At 56.6% G+C, this 13,117-nt stretch overlaps 1 protein-coding gene across 1 annotated transcript in view; it reads left to right on the top strand.

Moving 5' to 3' along the window:
* CTNNBL1 (catenin beta like 1) overlaps nucleotides 1-13,117 on the top strand; it is a 185,939-nt gene that overhangs the window by 124,049 nt on the left and 48,773 nt on the right. The window contains exon 11 of the mRNA XM_004612494.3: nucleotides 67-248. Within this exon, the coding sequence (XP_004612551.1) occupies nucleotides 67-248 (182 nt within the window). The remainder of the gene's footprint in view (nucleotides 1-66; nucleotides 249-13,117) is intronic.

Below are 13,117 nucleotides of genomic sequence, written 5' to 3' on the forward strand. Positions count from 1 at the left end.
TGTGACAGTGTCTCTGGCCCCTGTTTGTGGCCTGGAAGGACCTCACTCAGAACCTCTCGTTCCCAGAGAAAAGAAGATTTCCCGGAGCAGCGCCCTCAAAGTCCTGGACCACGCCATGATCGGCCCCGAGGGCACCGACAACTGCCACAAGTTTGTGGATATTCTTGGCCTGCGAACCATCTTCCCCCTCTTCATGAAGTCGCCCCGGAAGATCAAGAAGGTGGGCACGACGGAGAAGGAGCACGAAGGTGGGTTCCTGGGAGCAGCCCTCCCTGTGGGGGGAGCCAGAGGGAGGAGGGCTGCCTGGTCCCCGCATCCCGGGTGCCTCTGGTCCCCAGTGGCCTTTGTCTCCCCTCCCCCTCCTCTGCTGGCTCCAACTGTGGCGGCTCCTTTTTCCTTCTGGCCCGTGAGTCTCGGGCAGAGGTTGTGTCGTCTTCTCCCTCACCCGTGTCTCTCTGATCAAAGACCCTTTGGGGAAGAGTGACGAGGTGGCAGCGGCACCTGTCACCTCCGGCAAGGCCCTTTCATGTATGTCTGTATTGAAGTCGGATTGGGCCAACACCAGGAGTCCCCCAAACTGTTGACTGCTGCCCGGCTTCCCCCTCCCGCCTTTTTTGCGCCCCGAAAGCTGCCGGTGGGACCATCTCAGCCCACTGCTCCATCTGTTTCCCCCAGAAATACCCCCCCACCCCCGAGCCACCACTGACGGTGATGCCAGGGAAGGAAGCTACTGGACTGCAGGGTTTTCTTGGGAGTGTGACCAAGGACAGGGGGAGGGGGGGCGCTGAGCCCGCGCTGTGGCTTTGGCTGATGGGGGTATGTCAGAGGAAGCGTCTGTCCCGTGCTCTGGGGGAACTCCTCCCGCCCGTGGCCGGGAAGCTGGTGCCCGCAGGATCCTTCACCTTCCTCACCCCCCTGCGCCAAAGCTCCTGTCTGCCGCATGTGGAAGCTCGCAGCGTGGTCTCACTGGCCCGTGGCGTACAGAGTGGCGAGGAGATGTCGTGCAGTAAAGGGTGATGCCCAGGTCACCCTTGACCCCAGAGCTTAGGGAGAAGGACAGAGATAGAAAGAAATCAGGGCGGGGGAGGGAAGGGGAAGAGCGGAGCGGGGGTGAGGGGTGGGGGGCTCCCGCTGGGCTGTTGGTGTGGAGAGCAGCACAGCCCAGACTCGGTGACCCCGAAGACACGTGCCCTGAGCCACAGCCACCGAACTCTAACGTGCCTGTCCAGGCAGCGGGTGGGGGATGGGATGGAGTAGGGGCTCACATGGGGGAGGGAAATTGACACTGGCGGGGGAGCGGGGGGGGGGGGGTCGTGTTGACGTATTTATGATTGATATGCCTGAAACTCAGCTACCAAGTTGAGTTTTTGTAAGTCACAGTTCTTTTATGAATTTTTTTTTTGAGGGGGCGGGAGGGAAAAAAACAATCCTCCTTTCTGTTCTTCTCGGGTCAAGCTGGTCAGTCTCTCCCAGACTGGAGCAGCTGGCAGGAAGGTGGTCTGACCTGTCTTTGGAGTCATCTTCGGTGTCTCCTCTGATCGACTCAGTTCCCCAGGGCCAGCAGGAGTCAGGGAGGGCAGGACTGGGCAGGGCAGAGAACTGTAGCCTGGAGGTCCGAGAAGGAGAGGAGGTCCCGGTCGCCCCACAGGAGAGAGGGGCCGGGCACTGGCCAGAGACCTGCTGAGCCTCTACGGCACCTTTGCCCTGTCCTCTGTGGAAATTCAGAGACGGGATGGGAAGGGGGCGGAGATTGGGTCTGCGGGTCAGCTATTAGGAGACCGCCACGGCCCTGGCACCACTGCATTACACGCTTATTTAGGCCCCCGTGTGGTTTTCGATGAGAGCACTCAGGAAGGAGCCAGTCCGTGGCTGCTCCTGTGGCCTCTGAGATGAAGGCGCCAGACTCCTGGGCGCAGGCTCTCATGTCAGTGTGTTAAGAGTCAGAGGAGCAGACCTGGTTGCCTCGACTTGGTCCTGGAATCCAGGAAACGCCTCCGGGCCGCCCTGCTGGTCCCATCGAGGGCCTCGAGGCCGTGTGGAAGCATCACCCGGCGCAGACTCTGCCTCTCTGGGCGCGGTCCTGCGCCGAGCGGTGACAGATTCAGCGAGCAGCTGTCTTCCCGTGGAAAGCTGTGCCCAGCGGCCGCGTGCTGGTAACAGTACATTTGGTTTCGAGTACGCACGTTCGGAATTTGATAACAGGATATTAGTGAGGGCAATGGCTTGGTAAGACAGCTCCTGGGAGGCGCGGGAGGCCGTGACGGGGCTGCCGAGGAGGCTCTCTGCATCCCAGCCCGGCAGAGCCTGGAGAGATGCGGACCCCTCCAGGGGCACAGCCCTGGGCCGCCCCCCGCCCTGCACCCCACGCCCTGATGCCTAGGGTCGGGCAGGAGTGAGACAATGTGGGGCTTCCCCTGCAGGGCGGGGGGGAGGACGTGTGTGTGTGTGTGTGTGTGTGTGTGTGTGTGTGATTCTGTGTGCACCTGTGTGTTTCTGCTTGCTTATGGGCTGATTGTATATGTGTGTGTGTGTGTGTTCCTGCACATGTACTGACTGTGTGTGTGACTCTGTGTGTGACTCTGTGTGCATGTGTTGGGTTTCTGCACATGGGCTGACTCTGTGTGTGTGTGTGTGTGTGTGAGAGAGAGACTGTGTGTGTACACGTGTGTGTTCCTGTGCATAGGCTGTGTGTGTCCCTGCGCATCACCTGGCACACTGGCACAGCTCAGCTGGCACACAGCAGCGTCAGCCCAAGGGGAGCACCCCTGGGCCCCTCTCGAGTGCTCCCTGCTCCTCGCTCCTGCCGTGCTCCATCTGCAGCCCCTCTGCCTGCCCGGCCGCCTTGGCGGGTCCTGGGTACGGATGCTGCTCTTGTTTTGCTTTGCTTTTCAGGCCACACCTGGGGTGCTCAGGGCTTACTCCTGGCTCTGCGCTCAGGAATTACTCCTGGCGGGGACAGGGCACCGTGTGGGCTGGCGGGGACCAAGCCAGGGTTGGCCAGATGCAAGGCAGATGCCCCACCCACCGTGCTGACTCTCTGGCCCGGGATATTACTTTCTCAGGAAGCGTTCCTTCCCTAAAAGACCAACATGAGTTTGGGGTTCTCCCTGGAGCCCCCCAGATTGAAGGCGGTACAGTTGGTGTCAGCTCAGATGGATACTTGTCAGCCTTACACACGGAGTATGTGTTGTGGGGGTGCCACACCCCCACGGTCACTTCAGCTTATTTAGAAGCTAAACAAATGGTTGTCAAAAAAAAAATAACTGGTTGTCAACCCAAGTTTTCTCCAGCCCCCTCCAGGACGTGCTGCTTTTAGTTACCCATCAGCTGCTGACTCAGCACCACAGCCAGGAACCAGCCAGTCGGAAGCTCCGGGCGGCTGTCATCAGCCTTTCTTTTTAGTCCGGCCTCTGGACCCGGCGTGTCCGCATCTGCCTCTGTCACTCCATCCTGGCCCAGGCTCAGCCGCTGGCCTGTCTCGGGATTAGGGCCCGGAAGAGCATGAGAAAGAGAGGGGCTTTGTGGGCCAGACCCCCCGAGGGGGAGCCAGGGGGGTTGCTGGCACGGGCTCTCGAGCCAGCTTCCGAACAGAAACAGGAGAGGGGGCCTGGCTTTGTGCCCCATGGAATCGGGGCGACTTAACAGCCTTACGTAGTCAGCAGTTTGGGGGATGCTCGGGTATGTTTATGGGGAACCACAGTGCCGTGATGCTGTACGCAGTAGAGGAGCGTCGGGTGGGCGCCCGTCACGGGTTCGGGAAACGTGGAGGAAAGTGAGTTAGGGCTGTGAGTGAGTGAGTTTGGAGCGCGGCGGGGAGGGAGGAAGGAGAGGGCACCCCAGGCCGAAGGGGCCCTGCCCCACCCGCCCAGCAGGCAGGCCCCCGACTCCTGGGGGTGCAGAAGCATCTAAGCAAGGTGGCTTCTCCCAGGAGGGGGCGCGCCCTCCAGATGCACCCCTTCCCCAGCGTCCTTCCAAGAGGGCTGGGTGCAGGGGCCGGGAGCATGGGTACGAGGTTGAAGGACACTTCAATTGTTCGATGATCAGGCGTTGGCCCAAGTGCCGCCAGTAGCTTTGGGGCTCGGCGTGTGATGCCACCGCAGCTTGTCACCCTGTGACGCTGGACCAGCTCCTCGGCTCGGGGCCTCAGTTGCTCCTACAATGAGTCTTCCAGCGTGGGTGCAGGGCCGGGGAGGAGGAGGAGGAGGAGAGTGGTAGTGTGTGTGTGTGTGTGTGTGTGTGTGTGTGTGTGTGTGTGTGTGTGTGTGTGTGTGTGTGTGTGTGTGTGTGTGTGTGTGTGTGTGTGTGAAGAGTGTGGCAGGTGACACTCCCGGCTTACACCCTGGGAATTCCAGGTTCTCTCTTGGGCCAGGCCTGCCTCATGTCCACCCTGGCCGTGGTGCTCACCTACCCATCCTCAGAGGTCAGAGGTCATGGGGAAGGCCAGGCCAAGAGACTGCCCACCTGCCCCTGAGAGCACCTGAGCACCTGAGCCTATGGGTTGTGGTCTCACTGCCTGACAAGGGTGGGTTCATCTGGTGGGAAGGCCAGGGTGCCCTGCTGAGTAGGGTGGCAGGACAACAGCTGTGCACCCTGCACCCACGGGGGGGAGGGGGGAGAGAGAGAGAGAGAGAGAGAGAGAGAGAGAGAGAGAGAGAGAGAGAGAGAGAATGAATTTCTAGACTAAGGTGACTCCAGAGGAGGGAAGAAGCAAAAGAGAGAGAGAGAAAATGAATTTCTAGACTAAGGTGACTCCAGAGGAGGGAGGAAGCAAAAACCACTTTTATAACCTGGAATCGCTGGTAATTTAGTTCCTCTTGGTGAGTTTGGGTGGATAAGGAAAAGAAAGATTGTAATTGAATTCCATTCCGGTTTGCATAATAACACCTTCAAGAATAGATCCAGGAGATTCTCCCCTCGGCCCCGGCTGGAGAGAGGTGACGTGCCCTTGAGGCGGGCGGGGTGGCTGGCTCTGTGTTTTCAGGGGAAGGGGCCGTAGCTGTGAGCACCACGGCGGCGTTCACTGCTTTATGGCCGGAGGGGCGGAGGGAAGAGCCGGGGGTCCAGGAATGGCACTTGACCTTTCTTGCTCGTTTCTTTTTAAAATGCTTATTAAAATGGGTCGAATTTTCCTTGTCCTGCTTCATTAGGCTGATGAGTTATTGAGTTTGTCGCAGTTCTAGTTAATTGCACTGTTTAACACGGTTCCCCTGGAGGCTGTGTGAGCCGAGAGCAGGTGAGCCCCCCCCTCCCATAGAGGGCGGGCAGGCAGGCGGGCGGGCAGGCGGGCTTGCGGGGCACCCCCGTGCCAGATGTCCCACGCATGCTTTACCCAGCAAATGGGTGCCGAAAGCAGATGGCTCTTCCAAGAGTGCTCTCTGGGGCTGGACAGATGGCCCAGGTCCCACCCCCAGCATACCTTTAGGCCCCCTGAGCCCTGCCAGGAGTGACCCCGGAGCGCAGAGCCTTCGGCTGTGGCCCCTAAACCAAAACACAAGAAAGAGTTCTCTCCATCCCCTGCAGAGACTTGCCGGTAATCCTGGAGGGCTGCATGCAGGAAGCTCAGGGGTTGGGTCGCTCGCGGTGAGGAAGGGTCACCACTCCAGGCACCTCCCCGGCTTGGAAGGAGGAAATGGCAAAGCCGGGCCTGTGGTCCGAGAAGGAAGCTGCCCCGGCACAGGTGGAGAAGAAGCATTTTTCAAGAGGCCTGCATGGACCGTGGTGCCGGCCTGACATGGTTTGGGGCTGAATTTTTCTTTTTTTTTTTTTTTTCTTTTTGGGTCACACCCAGCGACGCACAGGGGTTACTCCTGGCTCATGCACTCAGTAACTACCCCTGGCGGTACTCAGGGGACCATATGGGATGCTGGGAATCGAACCCAGGTCGGCCGCGTGCAAGGCAAATGCCCTACCTGCTGTGCTCTCACTCCAGCCCAAGGGGCTGACTTTTTCCCGGGACTCCTGCTACACTCAGGTCTTCCCTGATCCGTCACAGGCGCCAGGTTGGAGGGGCCCGAGGAGGGTATGCCCCCTGCCCACTTCTCCCCGCCCCGGTGCCTTGTTCCTTTGCCTCTTCTCAAGGGCTCCTTTCCGCCTTCACTCAGCTCCACGTCCTCGCCCTGTCCTCTCTCCTCACGTGTCTGCAGCTCTTAACTCCGTCCCTTCCCGTTGAGTCCCAGTGGTCTGACTCTGCTCCCTCCCAGGATCGTGTTGGCTGAGCCAGTGAACCCCAGACAGGGCTTCTCCGACAGCTCATCCCGGCCCCGACACAGGTCACTCAGCCGGGCTCACCCCCTCGGGGCCCGTCTCAGCCTCATCCTGGCCCGGACCCCACCACCCAAGGCAGAAGTCTGTACCCCAGGCTTAATATTCCTCCCACAACACTTACTATAATCCCAATTCTGCCTTCCGCGACGCTCTGGAATCAGCTTAAGGAAACTGATTTTTTTTTTTAAAGGAAACTGATATTACAGATATGGGGGGATATTACAAATATTCACCAGCCAAGCAAATCAGCAAGTGCGCCGGGGCACACAGGGCGCCTCATTACCCCAGGGGGTGCGGCAGCTTCCTGAGAGAGGGAAGCCAACAGGGAGAGGCCGGTGCAGGGCCAGGCGAAGCTGGCCCCACGCCAGGTCTGTCTGACCCCTTCCTGGATACTGTCTTTCTTAGGGGGCCACACCCGGCTGGGCTCAGGACTTACTCCCATCTCTGTGCTCACTCCTGGCAGGCTCGGGCGCCCTGTGGGGTACTGGCTGGGCCGGCCACGTGCAAGGCATCACGTGCTGTCACTCCGGCCCCATGTCTGAAGGCATCTTCACACACCTGAGACATGCGTCAGCCGCCCACGGTTGGTAGGGCTCAGGAGACCTCGACTCGAGCGGCTTAGGGAGCTCGCACCTGCCTGGCCCTGAGCCCCGAGCTTCCGGTCACAGATCTCACTCGCCTCGGAGTCTGCCCCAGACGGGCTTGCTATGCCCGGGGTGGCCGCTCCTGCCTCCTTGCTCCCATCGTGATGTTCCATAGATAATTGTTTCCTCTGCTGTCGGAATGGGATCAATACCTATTTTCTTGGGGTTTGTGCGGATTATTTTTAAAGTTGTGGAAGTGCAAAACTTGTAGGGATTTGGGAAGGTTTAAGAAAATAGACAGTGGGGCTGGACCTATAGCACGGCAGGTAGGGCGTTTGCCTTGCAGGCGGCTGACCCAGGTTCGATTCCCAGCATCCCATATGGTTCCCCCCCCCCCCCAGCACTGCCAGGAGTAACCCCTGAGCGTCACTGGGTATGACACAAAAAGCCAAAAAAAAAAAAAGACGGCATTTGAGAGAACCTTGAAAGATGACTAGTTCTTTCTCATACCAGTGAGGAGAGCACTAGCAGAGTGGCCACTCAGGCATGCCAGCTCATGACTGTGGCATGCGTGTTTAAGAACACGGCTTTGGATTAAGATAACAACTAGGCCGGTGTCTTGGTCCTGTCAGTTCTAGCTTGTGACTTGGGCAACGTTGCTTCGCCTCTTCAAGGCTGTATTTTTTTTTTTTTTATGTTAAGATCAGGCTAAAATTAGCACTTACCTCAGGAGGTAAAAGCCCACGTTGTTAAAGCCCACTTTGTAGTGACTATAGTAACATGGAACTGGTTATAAATAAGTTCCGCCCCATGCTGTATACTGTTGCACCAAGTCAGATGAAAAGTTTGTCCCCGGGCCGGGGCAATAGCATAGCAGGTAGGGAGGGCATTTCGGCCGACCCAGGCTCAATCCCCGGCATCCCATATGGTCCCTCGAGCACCACCAAGAGTAGTTCCTGAGTGCCGAGCCAGGAGTAACCCCTGAGTCTTTCCAGGTGTGGCCCCCACCAAAACAAACCCCCCAAAAAGTCATGGAGATTTCGGGGGCCCGTTGCACTCGCCCTGGAACTCTCCCTGCCGGCCCCTGGACTGCTCCAGGAACCACCTGGACAGGCTCCCTGAGAAGCTGCCCTAGCCCCGAGTGCCTCAAACAAAACCATTTCCTCCCTTCGTGCTTGATCTGAAGACCGTGACCGAGTCTTATTCCCATGGATACAGGCAGTGGTTTGTGCACCTGCGGGCCGAGGTCCCTCTGGCATGCCCTCGCCGATGCTTCGTTGTTGGGATGCCGGGGTGTCGTTTCAGGGTGTAGATGCGATGGCAGCATGGAGTTCCGGGTCGAGGGTTCTGGGTCGTGGTGTGGAGGGAGGGCGAATGAAAGGCCTCGTCCCTCTCCTTCCTGGCCTCGGCGACGCGTCATTGAGGGCGCAGCAGTGTCTGAGAGCGGAACGGAATCATCCGCACAGACCAGGTGCTCTACTCGGAGTGCCCGGAGAGAGGCTGCGTGTCCCGCTTGTGTTTCTCGCCCGTCTACACCGCCAGTGAGTTTAGAAGAGGAAATGCTTCCTCCCATCCCTTGTGAAATAGAAGCCAGAGAAGGCAGGGAGGGAGAGGACGTCGGGGACCCCCGGGCCTGCTTTCCTCCTCCGTGTCGCCTGCAAAGGGGAAATTCAAAGGTCCTTCCCCCACCTCCATCACCCGCGTTTTATTTCCTTTTTGGTTTGGGGGCTACACCTGGTGATGCTCAGGGGCTGCTGAATCACTCCTGGAGGTGCTCAGGGGACCATAGGGGAGGTCAGGGATCGAACCTGGGTTGGCCACGTGCAAGGCAAGCGCCCTACCTGCTGTGCTCTCTCTCCGGCCAACACCCACATCTTTTTGTACTCCCTGAACTTGAACACAGTGAAGCATCGGTGAAAGGGGTGAGGAAAGGTGGTGAGTCAGGACTCCTTACTTTGAGAAGGGCGCGAGGTCCTGGACTTTCCCAGGCACTTTCTCTCAGGAACAAGGATGGAAACATCTTGCTGTTGTGGTCTTGTTGCTGTCACTGTCGTCGACACTCTCTGAGCACCTCGTCCCAGAACAGTCCGGGGACCGAATCCTCTTCCTCCTCTTCCAGCTGCTTGTCTTTCTTCGCGGATTCCTCTTGCTTGATCTTCCGGGGCAGCGTGTGGGGATGCTAAAATAAGCGATGTGTTTGGACCCGGGGTCCCCGCCTCAGCCTCAGCAGGGGTGCTTCTGGCGCTGCTGCGTGTCAGGTTCCAGTCATCTTGGGGGATTCGGCAGAGCCCCTGCCAGTGAGGCAGGGTCGGGAGGAACTGCGGGTATGTTTTTCGGGGGAGCAGGAGGGGGACTCAAGCCACAGACTCGGGATCTGTGGCCGTTAGACGCAGGCTTCCCAGGTGTCAAGCTCAGAGCTGACTGCAGGAGCCTCTGGCCTCTTGGGTGGGTGAGTCTGGCGAGTTTGTGGGTGCCCACCAGCCTTTCCCAGGCAGGTGCCAACGGCAGAGTATGAGCCCAGGTCTGCTTTTTTTTAATTATTATTATTTTTTAATTTTATTTTTGTTTCTTGGGTCAGACCCAGCAATGCTCAGTGATTACTCCTGGCTCTGCACTCGGGAATTACTCCTGGCAGTGCTCAGGGGACCATATGGGATGCCGGGGATTGAACCCAGGTCTGCTGCATGCAAGGCAAATGCCCTCCCCGCTGTGCTATCACTCCAGCCCGGCCCTCAGTTTGAATCCTGCTTCTATTGGCCCCGGGGAAAATCCATCACTTCTCAGATGTGGGACCTGACTCTTGCTTATACTCCAGCCCAACCCTTTCGCAGACCCCTGGAGGCAGGTTCTTTTATTACGGGCCACTAACCCCTGCATCGCCGGGCAAGGTGCTGCCCCTGGGAGGAACACAGGCTGGCAGGCCAGCCAGGCCGCAGAGGTATTTCTGTTTCCAGGTTAAACGTGGGGGGTGGGCAAGGGCGGGCAGGCAGAGCAGCCGGCACTAGTATTGCAAGGCACAGAGGAGGAGGGCGCGAGGCACTGTGGGAGCACCCAGGAGGGGCCCCAGAGGTGGAGATTAGAAGCAGCCTGGCCTTGCTCAGGGACGCACTGCTGGCCGCAGGTACGAGAGCTCCAAGTGAGGGGACAGCAGGGGAGGAGAGCCACCCCAAGAAAATGACTGTGGGGCTGGCCAGACGGCCCCAGGTACCTCAAATCCAGCTGCCTGCCAGAACTTTCCGGATTCCTGATTCAGAAATGGGGACATACTCCACTTCCGGTTCCATGCATCTGCGTGATGGCAGCAGGTTTGGGTTCTCCTTACGTGCCCTCTGCCCCGGGCCCCGCTGCCCTGCCCCGACAGCCTGGCTCAGCGAGTGGCAGAAAATCAGTTAGCAGGAGGGGGTCTCACAGACCCCACAGAGCCTTGCGTAGCCGGCATGTCTGCTAATGGTGGGAGCATCGCTGTGCTTATATGTTACTGTAGCACTGTCGTCCTGTTGTTCATCGATTTGCTCGAGTGGGCACCAGTAACGTCTCCATAGTGAGACTTGTGGTTACTGCTTTTGGCATATCGAATACGCCATGGGTAGCTTGCCAGGCTCTGCCATGCGGGCGGGATACTCTCGGTAGCTTGCCGGGCTCTCCGAGAGGGACAGAGGAATCTAACCCGGGTTGGCCGCATGCAAGGCCAATGCCCTGCCCGCTGTGCTGTCGCTCCAGTCCTATGTTATATGTTACTGTGTTTTATTTAAACAAGCACTCGCCCAAGTTTTCACAGCCACGGGTCTGATACTAATTTTAGTCATTTTGACTATTTCAAGCTAAATTAGCACAGATTAGATTGTTCTATTGAAAGAGGAAACAGCCGCGGGATACAGGGCCAGCCCCAGCCGGGGCCGGTGGCTCGGCTCCGGCCGGCCGGGTTTTCGGCCCGGGTGCCCATGCCTCTGCAGAGCCGGTGGATGTGGAACGAGCGGGAACCAGAGACAGCTTTAGGAATTGGGGTTCCAGCAAGTGCTTGCACCCATGTATGGAGACTGTGAACTAACTTTGGCTACATGCTGTTCCAGGAAGGGAAATGATTCATTTTCAAACTTAAATCTTCGCGGACTTAATTACTATAATACAGAAATTGTAAACCGACATTTTATCTCTTCATTCTCATCAGTGGAAAACTTATTATCAAATATTTCCCTGTTAATAGAGCTGTATTCTTAGGGGATAAATTCCAACAAAAATAGTGAGTCTGTTTTGAAACTCTAACAACAATAGTGAGTTATGTGTTGAAATCTGGAATGTAATCAAGGTAAAGAGAAAAGGAAGTAAAATTATCACTCACGTACGGGGTGGGTTGGGGGGTGAGGGGTAGGATGTATACCTTTTTGTTTGTTTGTTTGTTTGTTTTGTTTTTGCTTTTGTTTTTGTTTTTATTGGTGGTGGAATATGGGCACTGGTGAAGGGATGGGTGTTTGAGCATTGTGTAACTGAGATATAAGCCTGAGAACTTTGTAACTTTCCACTTGGTGATTCAATAAAATAAATTAAAAAAAAAAAGAAAGAAAGAAAGAAAGCCATGAAGAAGAGGGTGAATGGAGAATCACTTACCTCTCCTATTTTTTTGTTTCCCCACTTAGAAACTTGTTCTTCTGTTTTGGGGGGTGTTTGTTTTTTGTTTTTTGTTTTTTTTTGGGGGGGGTTGGCGGTGTGTGGGGTGAGGTTGGGGAACAGGTTCAGAGAGGGTGGGCCGCACCTAGCAGTGCTCAGTGGACCGAGTGGTGCCAAGGATTGAAGCTGTGCCCGCTGTGTGCAACCTGTGCCCACCAGCTCATGGAACGCCCTCTCCAGACCCAGAAACTTTGGTTTTCAGTGACAGCTACATTCTAGATGTAGAATTTTCACGGGTACAGTTATTATTTCTCCAGTATGACTCTCTTGGTTTTCATTTATAGTCTTGATTAAATCTTTCAGAAATAGTTCAGCATGTAGAGCGTATCTCCTTTACAGGCGCAAGGTGAGTAGCGGGACAGTGGGAGCAATGGTGGAGGAGCAGTCAGACCTCTGAAGGCTATTTCTTCCCGGCATTTTAGCTGATGTGAAAATAAGGAAGTGACCGTGGGCTCTGATGAATTCAAATTTAACATGATCTTGGGCTGGAGTGATCATACAGCGGGGAGGGCATTTGCCTGGCACGAAGCCGGCATGGGTTTGACCTCACGCCTCAGGATATAGGGGAGGTCACCAAGCCCCGGGCCGGGGTCATTTCCAAGCATCATCCTAGACTGGCTGTCCTCGGAGTCTAACCTTGGATTTTCTCATGGGTCCAAACATGGGGTCCTGCCTTCCGCTCCCCATTCTTCTACCTGGAACCTCCGGGGTTCACCTGCTGTGGACCCGATGAGGCCCCTTGCTGTCTTTGCTTCGAACATCCCTCTAAATGGCCAGAGATGCCTCCGTCACCGTCGTCCCTCAGTCTGTCCTGGACGTTTCTCCCCGCCACACTTGGTCCCCTTCATAGCATCTAACTTGAGGGTGTGTCTGCACCTCCCCCCCCGCCATGTAACCTCTCTTCATGGCCGCACCCACTGCTGTTTCTGTCCCTGGCATCTGCATGGGCACCTGGCCGCTGCCCATCTTCAGTGAAATGCTTCTCTCAGCCTGCCTGGCCTGTTTGATCCCTGCTGGAGAAGGATCCTGAATCTGTAGTTTTCCACCCTGATCAGTATCGGGTGAAGAGCTGTGACAAAATATACATGGCCTGGGCCACCACCGGGAATCCTGAGGATGGGGACGCGGAACAACGCTTGTCTTCTAGGAGCTCAGCTCGTGTTGAAAGCTCCGGGCTGGGCTACCCAGGCCACAGGCCTTGGTGGGAGTGTTCTTTTTACTTTCTTCCTCTTCCCAAAAGAAGATTCTTGACACGATGGGTCTTAGAGGGAGCCTGGTTAAAAAAAAAAAAAAAAAAACAGCTTTATTGCATTTTTCTGGACAAGAATACAATGAAGCAACCTGGAGAATTTAAGCATTGTGGAGCTGGAGAGATAGTACAAAGGTTAAACTGCTCGCCATGCATGCGACCAACCCCTGTTCTGTCCCTGGCACTGCCTGGTCCCCTGAGCACCACTGGGGGGCTGGGGTGCTGTACCCCAAACCTCCCACCACCAAGGAAGGAAGAAAAGAAGGAGACTGTGGGGAAAAGAAGGGAAGGAAAGAATGACCCTTGGCTCACCACCAGCTGCTGAGAACACGGACACTGCCTGCTCAGACATTTG

The sequence above is a fragment of the Sorex araneus genome, chromosome 5, assembly GCF_027595985.1.
Source record: "Sorex araneus isolate mSorAra2 chromosome 5, mSorAra2.pri, whole genome shotgun sequence".
NCBI classification, from domain to species: Eukaryota; Metazoa; Chordata; class Mammalia; order Eulipotyphla; family Soricidae; genus Sorex; species Sorex araneus.